The following is a 17,709-nucleotide window of genomic DNA, read 5'->3' on the forward strand; positions in this document are numbered from 1 at the left end:
ATGCTGTTGGTACACAGATGAATTGAAGCTTTTCCCTGACCCAGCCAGGACAGCTGGCAAATCAAGATTTCTTATTGGGATATTTTGCTGGGATTTTGCTGATGGATTTTGAGGATTGCAAATATAAATTAAAAAGTTGTGCTGGGCCTTCGCTGGCGAAGTATTAATCTTCTAGGAAACATTTGAGAAGTGTCCGAAAGCACACAAGTGGGACCCAGGAGATGAATTATGCAATAATGTTTATTTAATATAAAGTTCAACAATCTCAATCAAACAGTACAATGAGCAATACACAACAAACTGGAATCTGGACCCTACACGGGCCGTGTTTCGGCAAAGGAATTGTCTTCCTCAGGGGTCCTTGGGGAGAACAGAAATTTAAAAAAACCATAAATAGAATGAAAACTCTCAAAGAAAGAAAAATAAATAAAAGAAAAGATAATAGAAGTTGAAAAGGATAAGATGTAGAATTTATGAGAGACAAAGATCCAGTGATGCTAACTCAGGAGTGAAAGAAGGGAAGTGCAAACTGAAATGCCATTATGGGAGTGTGGAAAAGGCGAAAAAACAATGTGACAAGGCAGTGGCTGCTGCCAGAAGGATTCTGGGCTGTATAAAGAGAGGCGTAGTCAGTTGAAGGAAGAAGGTGTTGATGCCCCTGTACAGGTCATTGGTGAGGCCCCACTTGGAGTATTGTGTTCAGTTTTGGAGACCGTATCTGGCGAAAGACGTAAGAAGACTTGAGGCGGTCCAGAGGAGGGCGACGAAAATGATAGGAGGCTTGCGCCAGAAGACGTATGAGGAGAGACTGGAAGCCCTGAATATGTATACCCTAGAGGAAAGGAGAGACAGGGGAGATAGGATTCAGACGTTCAAATACTTAAAGGGTATTAACGTAGAACAAAATCTTTTCCAGAGAAAGGAAAATGGTAAAACCAGAGGACATAATTTGAGGTTGAGGGGTGGTAGATTCAGGGGCAATGTTAGGAAATTCTACTTTACGGAGAGGGTGGTGGATGCCTGGAATGCGCTCCCAAGAGAGGTGGTGGAGAGTAAAACTGTGACTGAGTTCAAAGAAGCGTGGGATGAACACAGAAGATTTAGAATCAGAAAATAATATTAAAGATTGAACTAGGCCAGTTACTGGGCAGACTTGCACGGTCTGTGTCTGTGTATGGCCGTTTGGAGGAGGATGGGCAGGGGAGGGCTTCAATGGCTGGGAGGGTGTAGATGGACTGGAGTAAGTCTTAACAGAGATTTCGGCAGTTGGAACCCAAGCACAGTACCGGGTAAAGCTTTGGATTCTCGCCCAGAAATAGCTAAAAAAAAAAAAAATTTAAATTGAATCAGGTTGGGCAGACTGGATGGACCATTTGGGTCTTTATCTGCCGTCATCTACTATGTTACTATGTTACTATGGAATATATTGAGATCAGTTTGTGACGATCACAGTGGACAGATACGTTTTTTTTCTTCATTTTTGTTGTTGTGTGCACACTAGTGGGTGGTTCTCTCTGGAGATATGGATGACATTTTGTAAAGTAGAGTTTTTTATGCCCACGATAGAAGATTATACTAACCACTTTTTCTAAGGATATCGTACACCACAAATTTTTTTTCAATATTTGTTATTATGTTCAAAGCATTTTTATAATTTCCAAACAAGACTTCAGAAGTGTCACTCAAGGCTCAGTTATTCTCTCATTTACACACCCACCTCCTCATAAGTTATGTATTTTTTTTAATGACGTTAATATAACCCTTATTTAGCTTTAAAGAGTAAATAGAGACAATCACTTATCTGTTTTTATACATTCTGTCCGTCAGGTAGGGGGAATAAATCCAACATGTTTCGCCAAAACACAAGAAGCGACTTTTTCAAGGATTTCCCCTCTTAATGCCGAGTCTGATCAGGGACAACACTTATGCACTTAGCATTCAAAACACTCCCTTTTATAAAGCCGCGGAAAGCACTAATTCATGCTTACCGCGGCAAAAAAAAAATGGTATACTGTGGGGCACACTGAAACATTCAACAGTAATTTGGTGACTTGCGTGTGTCACCCACATGCTAAAAAATAAAATGTATTTTGTAGCACTGGGGAAAAATCTGGGGGTGGAGAATAGGCTTGTTCTGTGCTAATGCGTGGGCATGGCGCAGGTTTAGCACGTGAATCCCTACTGCCTACAAAATAGGTAGCAATAGGGGCTCACACGGTAATGACCATGCACTAATGGGAAAATTAGGAAAAATCGGCCATTTTACTGCAGCGGTAAAAATGACCGTAACACGCAGGAATGACCCGGATAAGAGTGCGCTAAGGCAGAAGTGTCTACGAGGCAGAATGAACATATGAATCCAAGAACGACCAAGGTGATTTATTTCGCATCAATTTTGTAGAGAAACGAGATATCATGTTCTTTTACTTCATCCTCACTTTCTTTTTTCTTTTACTTCATCCTCTCTGCTTATCTACCCTTTCTATTTCTTTTCTTAGCAGTTTCAAATACTCTGAATTCTTCTTAATAATTTGTTATATGCAAATGAATGCAATTACGGTTTCTTTTGTTTCTACATCAATATTTCTTATTCAATTTTCATGTACTTGAACTGCTTTCTGTATATTATTTATAATATTCAATAAAATTATTGAACTCAAAAAAAAAAAAAAAGAGTGCGCTAAGGCCACTTTTTACTGCTGTTTGGTAAAAGGGCCCCTAAGTTACATGCTGAAATGCCACATTTAGGTTCATGCATTTGCGCCTGCTATTGATATGGCAAAAACAAGTGCCCACAAATGCAGGATGCCAACTTATACCAGTATTCTATTACAGAATCTTGGTGCCCAGATGCCATCATCGAAGTAAAACTCAGTGCACTGCATCTAGGCACTTAGCTTGTGATGCCATAGAATTGCCCCCTTAACTTACATTTGAATCCTTTTTGGATGAAAGATGCTTATATAAATCCATATTACGGGGTGCCCAGAAAAACACTCCTTGATTTTAAATGGTTACAAAGCCAAAATTTATTGGAATATTTTTGCACCTTTGAGGCTACAGTCTCATCAACTCATAAAGTTTCATATGGTATGATTACATACACTTGTTGTGCGCCCCACTAGAGAATGACACGGTGACAAAATTCATCACCGTTCCCGTCCCTGCGGATAACCGCGGGAAACCATCTTCATGTCATTCTTTAAGGAGAGAGGGAAGAATCAGAGTATGAATGGCCACAACTACTGACCCGCAATTTTGCTTTGAAGAATGCTGGTGTAGAAGGACCAAGGTTGAAACAGACACTACAGAATGACAGTCTCTGGTATCCAGAGCAGATATTGTGATGTCATAATGCCTCATTCCACCAGTGCCTAAGAGCCAATCACATCAGTGATGTCACAATGGCTTCATTATCCTTGGCTCACATAAGAATCAGAGTATGAATGGCCATAACCACTGACCCGCAAGCTTTGCTTTGAAGAATGCTGGTGTAGAAGGACCGAAGTTGAAATAGACACTAGAAAATGACATGGGATTATTTCCCGCGTTATCCACGGGGACGGGGACGGTGATGAATTTTGTCACCGTGTCATTCTCTACGCCCCACCTGTTACTCGGCAAACATTGATGCGATAATCAAGTTCGGACCAGACTCTCCAAAACATATCTGGCGTGATCGCGTTTATAGCCTCAGTGATGTGTTCCTTCAGATCATCCATAGTTACGGGGAGTTGAGGTACTTTCACGTACCCCCCCCAAAGGAAAAAGTCACAAACAGCAAGGTCCAGTTGCAGCCTATAAGGGTGAAAGTGCAAGCGATTGCGCGAGATCTTGCTAATCGTGCTTTTTGGGACGTGTATTTGCTGTCACCTTATTTATAAACATATTCCAATAAGTTTTGATTTTGTAATCATTTAAAATCAAGGAGTGTTTTTGTGGGCACCCTGTATATCACCTGCATCTTACTTTGTACCCCAGTTGGATGGTGAAAAGAACAGAAGTGCTTCCATGACTCCTTCCAACATCAGTGTTTGACCAAAGCCAGACAAGTCGGCCTCTCTTCAAGTCCCAGTACCTGTAAAATGATTTACTCTTCAGAAAACTAAATGAAAACAAAGGGTCTTCATGGGGCAGAGCAAATTCTTCTTAGCAAATCCCAAATCCTCTTCCTTGGCATAGGAGGGGGGGAGGGAGTGGGGGGAGCTTTGCATCATTATGAGAGCAGATCTATTATCCCCTCGTACTGTTGTCTTTCATTTCTCAAGTGAGGTGGTTCTAATTAAATTAATCTGCATGTCAGTCTATCGGTGATCAATCAAAGGGGCCGAGGTCCCCCTTTGCGGCGGTGCGCTCGAGGCTGACAGGGGCTGATAATGGAGGAAGAAATAAACTGCCAAGCAAAGTTAATTAGTCAACATAATAGGTGGATTAAACAGGAGCTGGCTGATTGCTGTTTCATGTGTGGAAGCATGAAGAAGGAGATGAAACTGCAATTAACAGACAATTATTATATTTGGATGTAAGAGGGCGCATGAGTAAGCATCTCTCTATGGGTTTCTTTTAATCCCATTCTTGTTACTATAAGGAGAAGTGTAGGTCATTTCATCTTATTGTTGTAACCAAAGTTCTGGAAAACAACAAATGTGTTTTCTAGCTATCTCTCCAATCAAAAGTGGCATCCAGTAAGAGACCAGCCTGGTTGGTTGTGGTTATTTTTGTTTTTTTCTTTTTTTTTTGGGGGGGGGGGAGGGAGCGTTGTTGGAGACTAGAGGTCTGCACAGGAACGGGGATCGTGGGAATCCCCCCATAACCCACGGGACTCCCACGGGGACCCCCCTCTGGCCCACGGGACTCCCACGGGAACCCCCCCTCTAGCCAACGGTACTCCCACGGGGATGGAAGGCTTTGGAAGCAGAGTTTGTCCATATAATATAATGGACACGTCAGCCTTAGTAAAAGAGGGGGGTTTATAAGTTAATTACCTGAACAGAAAACAAAAAAAGGGTTCCGCCAAAGAGATTCCACAAGGAAAACAGCAGCGCAAACACAAAAGAAACTGTGGAATTGATGATCCTGTCAGAAGTAATTGCTGCTTTTTATGGGGACGGGCAGGGATGGAGGTAATTCCTTGCGGGGATGGGTGGGGACGGAGAGGATCCTGGCGGGGACGGGTGGGGACAGAGAGGATCCTGGCGGAGATGGGTGGGGACAGAGAGGATCCTGGCGGGGACAGGTGGGGACAGAGAGGATCCTGGCGGGGACGGGTGGGGACGGAGAGGATTCTGACTGGGACGGGTGGGGACGGAGAGGATCCTGGCGGGGACGGGTGGGGACAGAGAGGATCCTGGCGGGGACGGGTGGGGACAGAGAGGATCCTGGCGGGGACTGGTGGGGACGGAGAGGATTCTGACTGGGACGGGTGGGGATGGAGAGGATCCTGGCGGGGACGGGTGGGGACAGAGAGGATCCTGGCGGGGACGGGTGGGGACGGAGAGGATTCTGACTGGGACGGGTGGGGACGGAGAGGATCCTGGCGGGGACGGGTGGGGACAGAGAAGATCCTGGCGGGGACGGGTGGGGACAGAGAGGATTCTGACTGGGACGGGTGGGGACGAAGAGGATCCTGGCGGGGACGGGTGGGGACAGAGAGGATCCTGGCAGGGATGGGCGGGGACGGATGGGATTTCTGTCCCCGCGCAACTCTCTATTGGAGACTTGGGTGGGAGATCAAGCTGACTGGCCCCACAAATTAGAATGGTGGAAAGTGTTAAATACGATCAGAACAGCATTTCAGATGTAGTCACTCGAGAAGAGTTTTTCGAAGGCGTACACGAGTTAACAGCGACGTAGCCAGGCAAAATGATTGTAAAACTTGCTTTCCTCACGGCAGCTAGAAATGCACATGGGCAGTCTTGTAAACATATTTACCACAACCTCCCCCCCCCTTTTTTTTTATGAAGCCGCGTTAGGGTTTTTATTGCAGGCCGCAGCGGTAAAAGTGCCGACGCTCATAGGAATTCTGTGAGTGTCAGAGCTTTTACAACTAAGGTCGACAATAAAAAAACCTAACGCGGCTTCATAAAAGGGGGGAGGGTTATTCTGGAGGAGGAATCCCACGCAGTTACTTCTGACTTTCAAACGCATACGCTCTAGTTTGCCCTTAATGGGTTGCCCACACAAATCAAAGCTCAAAACCCACTTTTTGGAGGCTGCTTTAAACTCCTAACTCCCACTCACCATAAGATACCTATGTCCATCCTATTCTCTCTGCTAGAATCTCTCCAACCCCTATATATATCCTGTCTGTCTGTCCAAATTAGATTGTAAGCTCTTCTGAGCATGGACCGTCCATGACATATTAAATGTACAGTGCTGCATACGCCTTTCAGCAGTATAGAAATAATAAATAGTAGTAGTAATGTGCTTGGCAAAACATCTTCATCTCATTTTTGTAACATGTGTCTTTTCTTCCCAAGTTTCATTGAACCTATTGGTTTGTTTTGTTTTAATAGAAAAGTTTTAATTGCACACTAGTTAATTTATAAGTTAATATGCATTAAAATAATTTTGTGTGCTCTAGATTTTTTTAAGGTACACTAATGACCTAAATACACAAATAGCAGGTGTAGGTTACAAGGACACCCTCTGTATAATTTACGTTATGCAAATTTTCAAAGAGATAATTTGGAAAAGTTTCTCTTGGAAAACTTGCATAAATCACACAAAAGCCAGGAAGTTTGATCACGTAACACCTCTCCATAAGAAAGCCCACTGGCTTCCGGTAGCTTACCGGATAACATATAAATTATGTTTGCTTACATTCAAATTAGAGAATGACACGGGGAGCGATCCCCGCGGGACTCCATAGCCAAATCACTGCAGACACGGGGACAAAAGTTTTCACCGCCCGCAAAAACGGTGAAAAGATTTGTCCCCACAGGCAAATGTATCCCCTTCTACATACCGCGATTTACCGAGTCTTCACCGTGTGTTCGGTTCACTTCGGGACAGGCGTCTGATTTTTTTCCGGCGGCCATGCTTGTCGGCCATTTGGTCTCCTCCAACTCGTCTCTCTCCACCCGACTTGCACGTTGCCTGACTCCGCCCCCTTCAATATTCTGGCTCCTCATTAGTCAGTTCTTTCCTGCTCAAGAAGGGGACCAATCGCTACTGCCACACATGATATTTAATGGGTTGCAGTAGCGATTGGAAATCGGGGGATTTCGGAGCTGAGAGGCAAGCCCAGGATTTTTTTGGGCGTCGCTGCCTGGATTGGAGAGGAATCACTGCTTCAGACGTGGAGGAGCTGAAATTTCATTGAAAACTTTGGCGCTACAAGTAGAGGTAAGGTGCACACTTTCCTACTACTTGCCTGCCCAGGGTTTGTGGCGGCGGCAAGAGGGGGGGGGGGATTCTTTGACCGGTTTGAGATGGGAATCTGGCTGAGCTGGGAGCTGTTGTTTTTTTTTTTAATCTGAGTACTAGTGTAGTAGTGTGCTGTGTCCATTCCCATGGGTTACTGAATCCTATTCCTGAACATGTGCTGCAAGAATGGAAGAATCCAGCACATGTTCAGTATGTAACCCATGGGAATACGTTAATAAAGATAAGTATATAAAATCATACCTGTTTGAGGCTTTTATGCATGCTACGGTGACGGTGACGGGGCAGTGAATGGGATGGCAGTGGCGGTGACGGGGCGGTGAAAGGGATGGCAGTGGCGGTGACGGGGCGGTGAAAGGGATGCCGGTGACGGTGACGGGGCGGTGAAAGGGATGGCAGTGGCGGTGACGGGGTGGTGAAAGGGATGGCAGTGGCGGTGACGGGGCGGTGAAAGGGATGGCAGTGGCGGTGACGGGGCAGTGAAAGGGATGCCGGTGACGGTGACGGGGCGGTGAAAGGGATGGCAGTGGCGGTGACGGGGCGGTGAAAGGGATGCCGGTGACGGTGACGGGGCGGTGAAAGGGATGGCAGTGGCGGTGACGGGGCGGTGAAAGGGATGGCAGTGGCGGTGACGGGGCGGTGAAAGGGATGCCGGTGACGGTGACGGGGCGGTGAAAGGGATGGCAGTGGCGGTGACGGGGTGGTGAAAGGGATGGCAGTGGCGGTGACGGGGCGGTGAAAGGGATGGCAGTGGCGGTGACGGGGCGGTGAAAGGGATGCCGGTGACGGTGACGGGGCGGTGAAAGGGATGGCAGTGGCGGTGACGGGGCGGTGAAAGGGATGGCAGTGGCGGTGACGGGGCGGTGAAAGGGATGCCGGTGACGGTGACGGGGCGGTGAAAGGGATGGCAGTGGCGGTGACGGGGCGGTGAAAGGGATGGCAGTGGCGGTGACGGGGCGGTGAAAGGGATGCCGGTGACGGAGACGGGGCGGTGAAAGGGATGCCGGTGACGGTGACGGGGTGGTGAAAGGGATGCCGGTGACGGTGACGGGGTGGTGAAGGGAACGGCGGTGACGGGGCGGTGCAGAGGATGGTGAGACGGGGACGGGGCGGTGACGGGGACAGATTTTTTCCCCGTGTCATTCTCTAATAATTAGCAAGCCAGTCACTTTCCTGATTTTAACTTTACTGTATAGCTTCACTTAAGAATTGCCAAACTGAGACAGACCAAAGGTCCATCAAGACCAGCATCCTGTTTCCAACAGTGGCCAACCCAAGTCTCAAGTACCTGGCAGAAACCTAAATAGTAGCAACATTCCAGAGCTGAGATTGTGATGTCATAATGCCTCATTCCACCAATGCCTAAGAGTTAAACTCATCAGTGATGTCACAATGCCTTGATTGTCCTTTACTTGGCTCACGTAAGAATTGCCATACTGGGATTGGACGAGTTCCTGAAGGGAAAGGGGATCCAGGGGTATAATGAGTAATAGATCACTACAGGTCATTGACCTGGAGGGCCGCTGCGGGAGCGGACTGCTGAGCGTGATGGACCTATGGTCTGACTCGGTATACAGACTTCTCCTTTCCTTATGTATTTCCCTTGAATGTCTTACTAACTATCAAATAACTTGTAGTTCTTTTCCCTTCCTTTCCCTGTGTCTATGGGTTTGTTAAGTTTGTCATTAGTCATGCAAAACTCAGTTCTTGTTATGTGTTGTATCGTTCCCTAAATTTTGTAATTTTAGTGTTATGTACATCGCTTAGAATTATGATTAAGCGATTAATCAAAACCATATTAAACTTGAAATTTGATGCTAATGATACCTGGATAGTTTTCAACTAGGCAGTCTTTTTGAACATTGTATTTGTAGATCTCCTGTGAGCTTGTTTATATATATATATATTTTTTTTATGGGTTTTTTTTGAGGAGACAACTTATTGCTATGGAAACTGAATAATGCAATTGTGTTATTCCTGGAAAAATGATACCAGCAAAAAGCTCCAGGGCCATTTCTTTAAGGGACCAGTGTGTGAAATCAGGAACATCGTCTTACCTCTTCTCCTTGATGGTCCACAGCATATCCATTCCTCTCAATGCCCCCTCACAAATACTCACCTAGAATTGTTGGATAGAGCAATATATACATTTTCTACATAAAAAAATAAAATATCCCCTTGATCACATACTTCTCATCTTAATGGGACTCCATTCCAAAGGTCCCCAGGTCTATCTCAAATATCCATGGGATCTAGTGGGGTTGGGGGCGCTGCGATGTTTGGTTTTTGGTTTTTTGTACCATTTTTCCTTTCATTCATTTTCCCCTAATGGAATTCTTGTTTCATTCCAAAAGTAGCAAGAAGAGAAATCCTTGCACCAAAGTTGCTCTTTTGCAATCTTGACTGGGCACATTTTTTTCTTTCTTGGACCTGAAAATGTAATTATTCTCTTGGGGGTTGATTCCAAAGAGCTTATTCACATATGCTAGAGAGGACCTCAAGAGCCTAAATAGTAGCAACATTCCAGAGCTGAGATTATGACGTCATAATGCCTCATTCCACCAATGCCTAAAAGTCAAACTCATCAGTGATGTCACAATGCCTTGATTGTCCTCTACTTGGCTCACTTAAGAATTGCCATACTGAGACAGACCGAAGGTCCATCAAGACCAGCATCCTGTTTCCAACAGTGGCCAACCCAAATCTCAAGTACCTGGCAGAAACCTAAATAGTAGCAACATTCCAGAGCTGAGATTGTGACGTCATAATGCCTCATTCCACCAATGCCTAAAAGTCAAACTCATCAGTGATGTCACAATGCCTTGATTGTCCTCTACTTGGCTCACTTAAGAATTGCCATACTGAGACAGACCGAAGGTCCATCAAGACCAGCATCCTGTTTCCAACAATGGCCAACCCAAGTCTCAAGTACCTAGCTCGATCCCAATTGTAAAATGGATTTTATGCTGCTTATTCTAGGAATAAACAGTGGATTTCCCCAATTTACAGTATGTGGAGCTAGTGTTAGTTCTTGTGAAAGTGACTAGCTAGTTAGTTACTTCTTCCATTAAAGTCTTGTGAGAAGAGCCAAACTTTTACCCGTTTCCTGAACTAGAGATAATCTTGCAATAAATGAAATCTTTCTGTGACCACTTTCCAAGAAATGTTTAAAAAGCTATGGTAGAAATGATATCATTAAAATGGATATCTGCTGCTACATGGAATGAGTAATTTTGACTAAAAACTATATCGGATGCCTTCCATTCCACAGCTCCTTCTAAGAACAATTGCCATGTAGCCTGGCTAGCTGTCTGTAGCGGGGACGGTGAGGGGAATCGGAGTAGAAAGTGCTTACTGTGTCATCCATGTTTGTGTTCAAATATATCTTGACGGCTCTCATGTGTTTCTACCACAGGTGGTGGTTTCCACAACGGTCAGCGTAGACGGGCATGTCCTGGCAGTGTCAGACAACATGTTTGTGCACAACAACTCAAAGCACGGTCGGAGGGCTCGGAGGCTTGACCCCTCTGAAGGTACGCCTTCATATCTGGAACATGGTAGGCAAATCATTTTCCTTAGCTGCTGTTGTTTTCAATGTGAAATGTTACTTGGATTCTACACTTGTTGGTTCGCCACCCCGCCGACAACAAATTTTATTGCAGAACGATTTCTCCACTAGAGCCTTATATTAAAATAAATCTCTAGTAGAGAATGACACAGTGACAAAATTCATCACCGTTCCCGTCCCCGCGGATAACCGCGGGAAATAATCCCATGTCATTTTCTAGTGTCTATTTCAACCTCGGTTCTTCTACACCAGCATTCTTCAAAGCAAAGCTTGAGGATCAGTGGTTGTGGCTATTCATACTCTGATTCTTCCCTCTCTCCTTAAAGAATGACATGAATATTGTTCACCGCGGTTATCCGCGAGGACGGGAACGGTGATGAATTTGCCACCATGTCATTCTCTAATCTCTAGGTCTAGATCCCCTACTATGGACGTCCATAGAAAAATTGGCCTAAAAGCAGCAATTCTAGAATTATACCACAGAATATACTGATTAACTCTTTCCTTAGTTTAGCTCTGGATTAGAGAATGACATGGGGACAAATTTTTACTCGTCCCCGCAGGGACTCATTTTCCTGTCCCGACCTGTCCTGTCCCCGCGAGTTCGTTTCCTGTTCCTGCCCTGTTCCCACAAGTTCTGTCCTGATCTGTACGAGCCTCAAACCCTTTAAAATCCTAAGTAGCGACATGCTAGAGTTCAGATTGTGATGTCATAATGCCTCATTCCACCAATGGCTAAGCTCCGTCCTCATCTGCACTAGCCTCAAACCCTTTAAAATCATAAGGGTTTGAGGCTTGTGCGGTTAAGGCAGAGCTTACAGGAACGAGGCAGAGAGAGCGATAAAAACTCGTGGGGGACAAGACAGGGAAATTGAATGCCTGTGGGGTTGGGGGAAAAAATTGGTCCACATGTCATTCTCAAGCTGACGGCATGAACGGCGCCAAGGGGCAGCATTTACAGAATCTTGGCTAACAGCGGATATTTAAAAACTTAGGCGCCTAAGTTTTTGGCAAATAATGCTTAGTGCCTAATTCACGCTGTGCCTATAAAACGCCCACTTAGACATTAGGGCAGAGGTGTCAAAGTCGATCCTTGAGGGCCGCAATCCAGTCGGGTTTTCAGGATTTCCCCAATGAATATGCATGAGATCTATGTGCATGCACTGCTTTCAATGCATATTCATTGGGGAAATTCTGAAAACCCGACTGGATTGCGGCCCTCGAGGACCGACTTCGACACCTGTGCATTAGGGCATCATTAAGCTCCATGCGATAGATGCATATCTTTTATAGAATCAGATAGGCGCCTTTCGCCCAATTAAATTTTTTTCCCATTATTTAAGCTATTAAGGGTATTTTGCCAATTAACCCCTTCCTACCCCCTGTTACAAAGCCGTGTTAGGCTTTTTTTTATCACCAGCCACGACAGTCTTAGCTTCGACGCTCATAGGAAATCTAGGATCATCGGAGCTTTTACCACCGCGGCTGGCGTTTAAAAGCCTAACACAGCTTCGTAAAAGGGGGTGGGTAAGTTAGTTGCCTAACTTTAAGTGCCCTTCACAGAATCAGCACCTCTTAACTCAAATTAATATAACTTAGGCCCTCTTTGACTAAGGTGCGCTAAACGATTAGCAGGCGCTAAATGCTATCACGTGAATGTTAGTCTGTGGACATGTTAGCGTTTAGCGGCGTGCAAATCGTTTAGCGCACCTTAGTAAAAGAGGGGGTTAGTGTGCTTTAAAATTCCGGCTGCCTTTTAACGGACCAGAAATGATGCCAACCAGTTAAATAGTGTTTTGCTGGCTAAATGCAAATATTCAACGTGAGATAACTGGTTGTCTCCGCTGAGTATTCCTAGTTAATGGCTACAAGTGAACCAGCTACGTCATGCAATAACTGGCCATTTTCAGCGCTGACCGGCCAAATATAGCAGCCAAATTGGGCCGCCCAAATAGGAGTCTCGTCTTTAGCCACTTAAAAAACCCCTAATATTGCTTAATAAAGCTGAATATTGGCCTAGATGTCGGCATTTGCTCCAGCCTTTGACGTGGCGCGCATGCTCGTGCTTAAAGAGAAGTGCGCGCTTGCTGACTTTTGCCCTGTTTTATCACGACCATTTTGAACGCCACTGCCGTTACAGAATGGGCACTTAAGCCCTGATTCTATAAATGGTGCCTACACATTAAGTGCTGATTAGTATGGCACTTAAGTTTGGTTCTGTAAAAGCTGAGAGCACTGTATGGAATCACGCTTAAGTGGGCTTAGTTGTCGATAGGCGTTCTAACATTAGGTGCACCCAGTGACGCAGTAAGAGGGGGGGCGTGGTAGGGTTACCAGATTTTCATAAATGAAAATCTGGACCCGGGGCCCCGCCCTCAGGTCTGCCCTGCTCCGCCTGGCCATGCTCCATTCTGCCTGAGTTGTGCCCCATTCCGACACCCAGCCCTGCCCCCTCAACCTGTTTGCTCTTCGGGACGGCATCTGCGCATGCGTTGGTGTGACGCGATGATGTCAGGCGCATGTGCAGATGCCGTCCCGACATCGCTCGTTGCTGGAAGCTTTTCAAAACCCGGACAAAGTGCCGGGTTTTGAAAAACCGTCCGGACCCCCGGACTTGTTCTCAGAAAGGAGGACATGTCCGGTGAAATCTGGATATCTGGTAACCCTAGGGCAGGGGGAGCAGACTGTCCTGGGCGCTGTCTTGATGGGGGCGCTGGCAGCACTTCTCCTCTCTACCCCCCCCCCCCCGCTCCTTCCCACTCCTCTGCTGCGTGCGTGCGTGCCTTCAATTCCCCTCTACGATACCCCTAGCTCTTTGCTGGCATGAGCAGAAGCTCCAATCTGCTCCTAGCGTCGTCCCCTCTGACATCACTTCCAGGACTAGGAAGTGACATCAGAGGGAGAGCCAACGCTGATGCAGGCCGCAAATTGGAGATGCTGCTTGTGCCAGGGAAGCTAAACAGGTACGTGAGAAGGGAAGGGGGAGTGTGTGGCAGGGGGGTGGAGAAAAGGGTGAGGGAGGGGGCGCAACTGCAGCCCCTGGTGCCTCCCACCCTTGCTACGCCACTGGGTGCTCCCTATTTATACCAGGGTTTTCTTTTCCTAAATGGGTGCACCTAAGTCCAAAACAGACACCTATATGCAAAACACGCCCATGATCCATCCCCTAACCACGCCTACTTTGTGGTAGGCGCCATGGTCTAATTTCCCACCTCAAAGTTAGGCACCTAATATTCAATTAAGTGTAATTTATGTCAATTAAGATTTGCTGGTTGTCAATTATTGGTGCAGATTAAGCATATTAAAAATCACAGTAGACACCTACAGTGGCTAGGCACCGCCGATATAAGCACCTAATTTTACGCGCCTTTATTAGAATCACGGTCTTAACGCCCATATTTTTGCTGTTTAATATATGGTGCCCTTAGTATCTAAAAGCAGCTTAGGCCTTTTGACTGCTGCTGTGTGCCCAGAGCGAAAAGGGATATTTTTCCGAGGAGTGGTTAGGGCGGGAGGTGGGCCTTAGGCCTTTTGACTGCCGCTGTGTGCCCAGAGCGATAAGGGACATTTTTCCAAGGAGTGGTCAGAGCGGGAGGAGGACCCAGGCCCATAAGCCACTCTAACCACTGCATTCATGGTAGAACATCTGCACCCTCTAAAACCTTACTGTACTGCCATAAAGGTGGCACCTGCAGCCATAAGGGCTATTGGGGTGGTAGGCAGGTGGGTATAATAGTTTTGGGGGTGTTTTGGGGGGCTCACCATGACCTATAAAAGAGTTGTGAGATGTTTATGTGGCACCCTTTTTGTGAAGTTCACAGCAGTGCCCTGTAAGGTGCCCCACTACTCTGTTGCCATGTCTGGATGGCCAGTCCATCACTTTGCTGACCTCTCCCACATCCAAAAGATCTTTTTTCTAGGCATTTTGGACTTAGACGATTTTTTGGCCGAGAATGGGGCATAAAGATAGACGACTTGGCGGTCTGGATGATCAAACGGCTGGACATATAATTAGACGATTCTCAAAAAAAAAATATTTTGGACGCATTTTTTGAAAATAGACTTTAGACGCTGCCGAGTTTGGGCGACTAGCGCTGTAGGCCCAAAACGTACTTAGACTTTAAAAAAAATGTTTTTTTTTTATTTTGACGCTCCACATACAGTAAGTTCCCTTTTTTTTGTCAAACTCTGCAAAATACTTCTTGACGGCATCATTGACCTAATGGACTGTGGCGCCATATCATGGAAATTTACCAAACTTTTCAAACCGCCCTCATATATCTGTTCTGGCAGAAACTTCAAATTATGACAGATGGGAAGGAAGGGAGAACAGCTAGCAGGCTTTGTGTAAAGTCAACGGCAGCATTTGTTTCAGATAGAGAGAGAGATTTTTTACCCATGGCAAAGCACAATGGCCTGGAACAAGGATAGTGCAGGGACCCTGTCAGTTTGCCTGTTCTAACACTTGATTATCTAATGATCTAATATGCAACAAGGCAAAGGGGGCTGGGCAGGGGAAGCAAGTCAGTCTGACAGCATTCTTCCAAGACATTCCTAAATTGCTTTTTTGTACCATTAGCAGGAGCAGATCTGGTGAACTCTCTGAGCATTTGTGGAAATCACTAGAAAAACACTGAAGTGGCCTTGTCAGGCAGGAAGCTGACAAGTAGTTTAAATGCTGGGGTGTCTTGTTATGTCTTTTAAAAAAAAAAAAAGGGGAAGTTTAATCTGCACACACTTGACTGTCCTAAGAGACCTGAAGTCCAACTGTTTCAATAACGGAGCCCAAGTTATAAAACCTGTAATCTGTGTTTTCAGTTATCAGTATGGCTTTTATGACCATTAATGTTCTCATAGAACGGAATGATTGGTGGAATGACTGGGTGGCATTTGGGTTCTTATTTATTAGGATTTTTTTACTGCCTTTTTGTTTTTTTTTCATAATTCTTTATTCATTTTCAATTTGAACAACAAGTGCACAAAAAATAATATTACAATAAATTATTCCACAATATCACTTTGATATCTATACATAATATCTAGTGAAGCAATAACCCCCCCCCTACCACCCAACATTCATCATATATTTCAATAAAATACACACATATTATAAATCATATTATAACATATTACATCAAATTATTTCCAACTCCCCCCCCTTTTTTGTGTGCCAAGGAAGAAAAAAAAGAAAAAGAGAAGAGAAGAAGTGATGTCTATTCGGTACAATATTTTGCCAATGGCCCCCAAATTTTTATAAATTTACTGCCTTTTTGAAGGGATTCACTCAAGGCAGTGTAGAGCAAGAATAAGTCAGACCTAAGCAATAGACAATTACACAGGAATAATGACAATTCAAAGTATGGCATGCTAAATTACAATGGAAAATGTATATTAATCAGCTTTGAGGTAATTTGGAAGGTTTGGGGGAGGGGGGGTTATTATAATTCACTTTGAGCAAGAAATGAGATTTTATAAATTCATCAATCAAATGGCCAAAAATGAAGGGATGATCTTTTCTTGCACATCTGTACTCTATGAGGTACATAATCGAAACAAAAATACGTCTAAAAACCCGCCTAAATCAGCACTTAGATGATCAAAAGACAGGTCGTCCAATAATCGAAATGGGTTTTAGACGTATCTAAAAACAGCTTAGGCCTTTTCAGTGCTGCTGTATGTCCAGAGTGAAAAGGGATGTTTTTGAACGAGTGGTTAGGGCGGGAGGTAGGCGGGAGGTAGGCGGGACGTAGGCTGACCTAGACTTAGTCATCCTGCAGCGATAATCGAAAGTTCTACGAGACTTCCTAGACGGAACTTATATGTTGTGACTTAAGCGATTTAAAAACAGGTATAAGTGCCCAGAAGGTATCAAACATGACCAGTTAACAACTGCCCCAGTGATCACTGACCCTCCCCCCCATAAAAATTGGAATAAAAAAAGTACATACCTGCCTCCAGATCTTCAGCACCTGACATAGGAAAGCCTAGTAGAGTTGCACAGAGGTGGCTTAAGTAGTCTGGGGGGTTGGGCTATTAAACCATAGAGAGGAGAACCCAGGCCCATAAGCCACTCTAACCACTGCATTCATGATGAAACATGTGCATCCACCAAACCCCCCCAAAACCCAACTGTACTGCCATATAGGTGCCACCTGGAGCCATAAGGGCTATTGTGGTGGTTGATAGGTGGGTATAATAGGTTTTTTGGGGTGCTCACCATCACCTATAAGGGAATAGTGGTGAGATGTTTATATGGCATCCTTTTTGTGAAGTTCACAGCAGTGCCCTGTAAGGTGCCCCACTATTCTGTTGCCATGTCTGGTTGTCCAGTCCATCACTTTGCTGATCCATCCCACGTCTAAAAGGTCTTGTTCTAAGCGTTTTTGACTTGGGACGATTTTTTTTGTATGAGAATGGGGTATAAAGATAGATGGCTTAGCGGTATGGATGATCAAATGGCTGGACGTATAAGTAGACGATTCTTGGGAAAAAAATATTTTGGACATATTTTTCAAGAATGGACTTTGGACTTTTCCGACTTCGGGTGATTAGTGACTTAGGCCCAAGGGCTTCTTAGCATTTATTACGTGCAAATTCTCTTAATGTGCGCTAAGCTTTAGTAAGAGGGCCCGTAAATGTAAGAGGAGGAGGCATCTGACTTGGGACATAGATTACATAGAGTATGACGGCAGAAAAGGGCCGACGGCCCAACAAGTCTGCCCACTCAAAGAACCTTCTCCCTAAAAGAACCCTCC

At 45.2% G+C, this 17,709-nt stretch overlaps 1 protein-coding gene across 6 annotated transcripts in view; it reads left to right on the forward strand.

The window, feature by feature from the left end:
* Window positions 1-17,709, forward strand: part of EBF1 (EBF transcription factor 1) — a 591,182-nt gene that overhangs the window by 406,880 nt on the left and 166,593 nt on the right. For 4 of the 6 annotated variants that reach the window (XM_033927092.1, XM_033927095.1, XM_033927093.1 and 1 more), the window contains exon 8: window positions 10,802-10,943. In XM_033927092.1, coding sequence (XP_033782983.1) covers window positions 10,802-10,943 — 142 coding nt within the window. The remainder of the gene's footprint in view (window positions 1-10,801; window positions 10,944-17,709) is intronic. The other 2 variants (XM_033927094.1, XM_033927097.1) reach the window with 1 other exon arrangement.

Source organism: Geotrypetes seraphini, chromosome 18 (assembly GCF_902459505.1).
Source record: "Geotrypetes seraphini chromosome 18, aGeoSer1.1, whole genome shotgun sequence".
Taxonomy (NCBI): domain Eukaryota; kingdom Metazoa; phylum Chordata; class Amphibia; order Gymnophiona; family Dermophiidae; genus Geotrypetes; species Geotrypetes seraphini.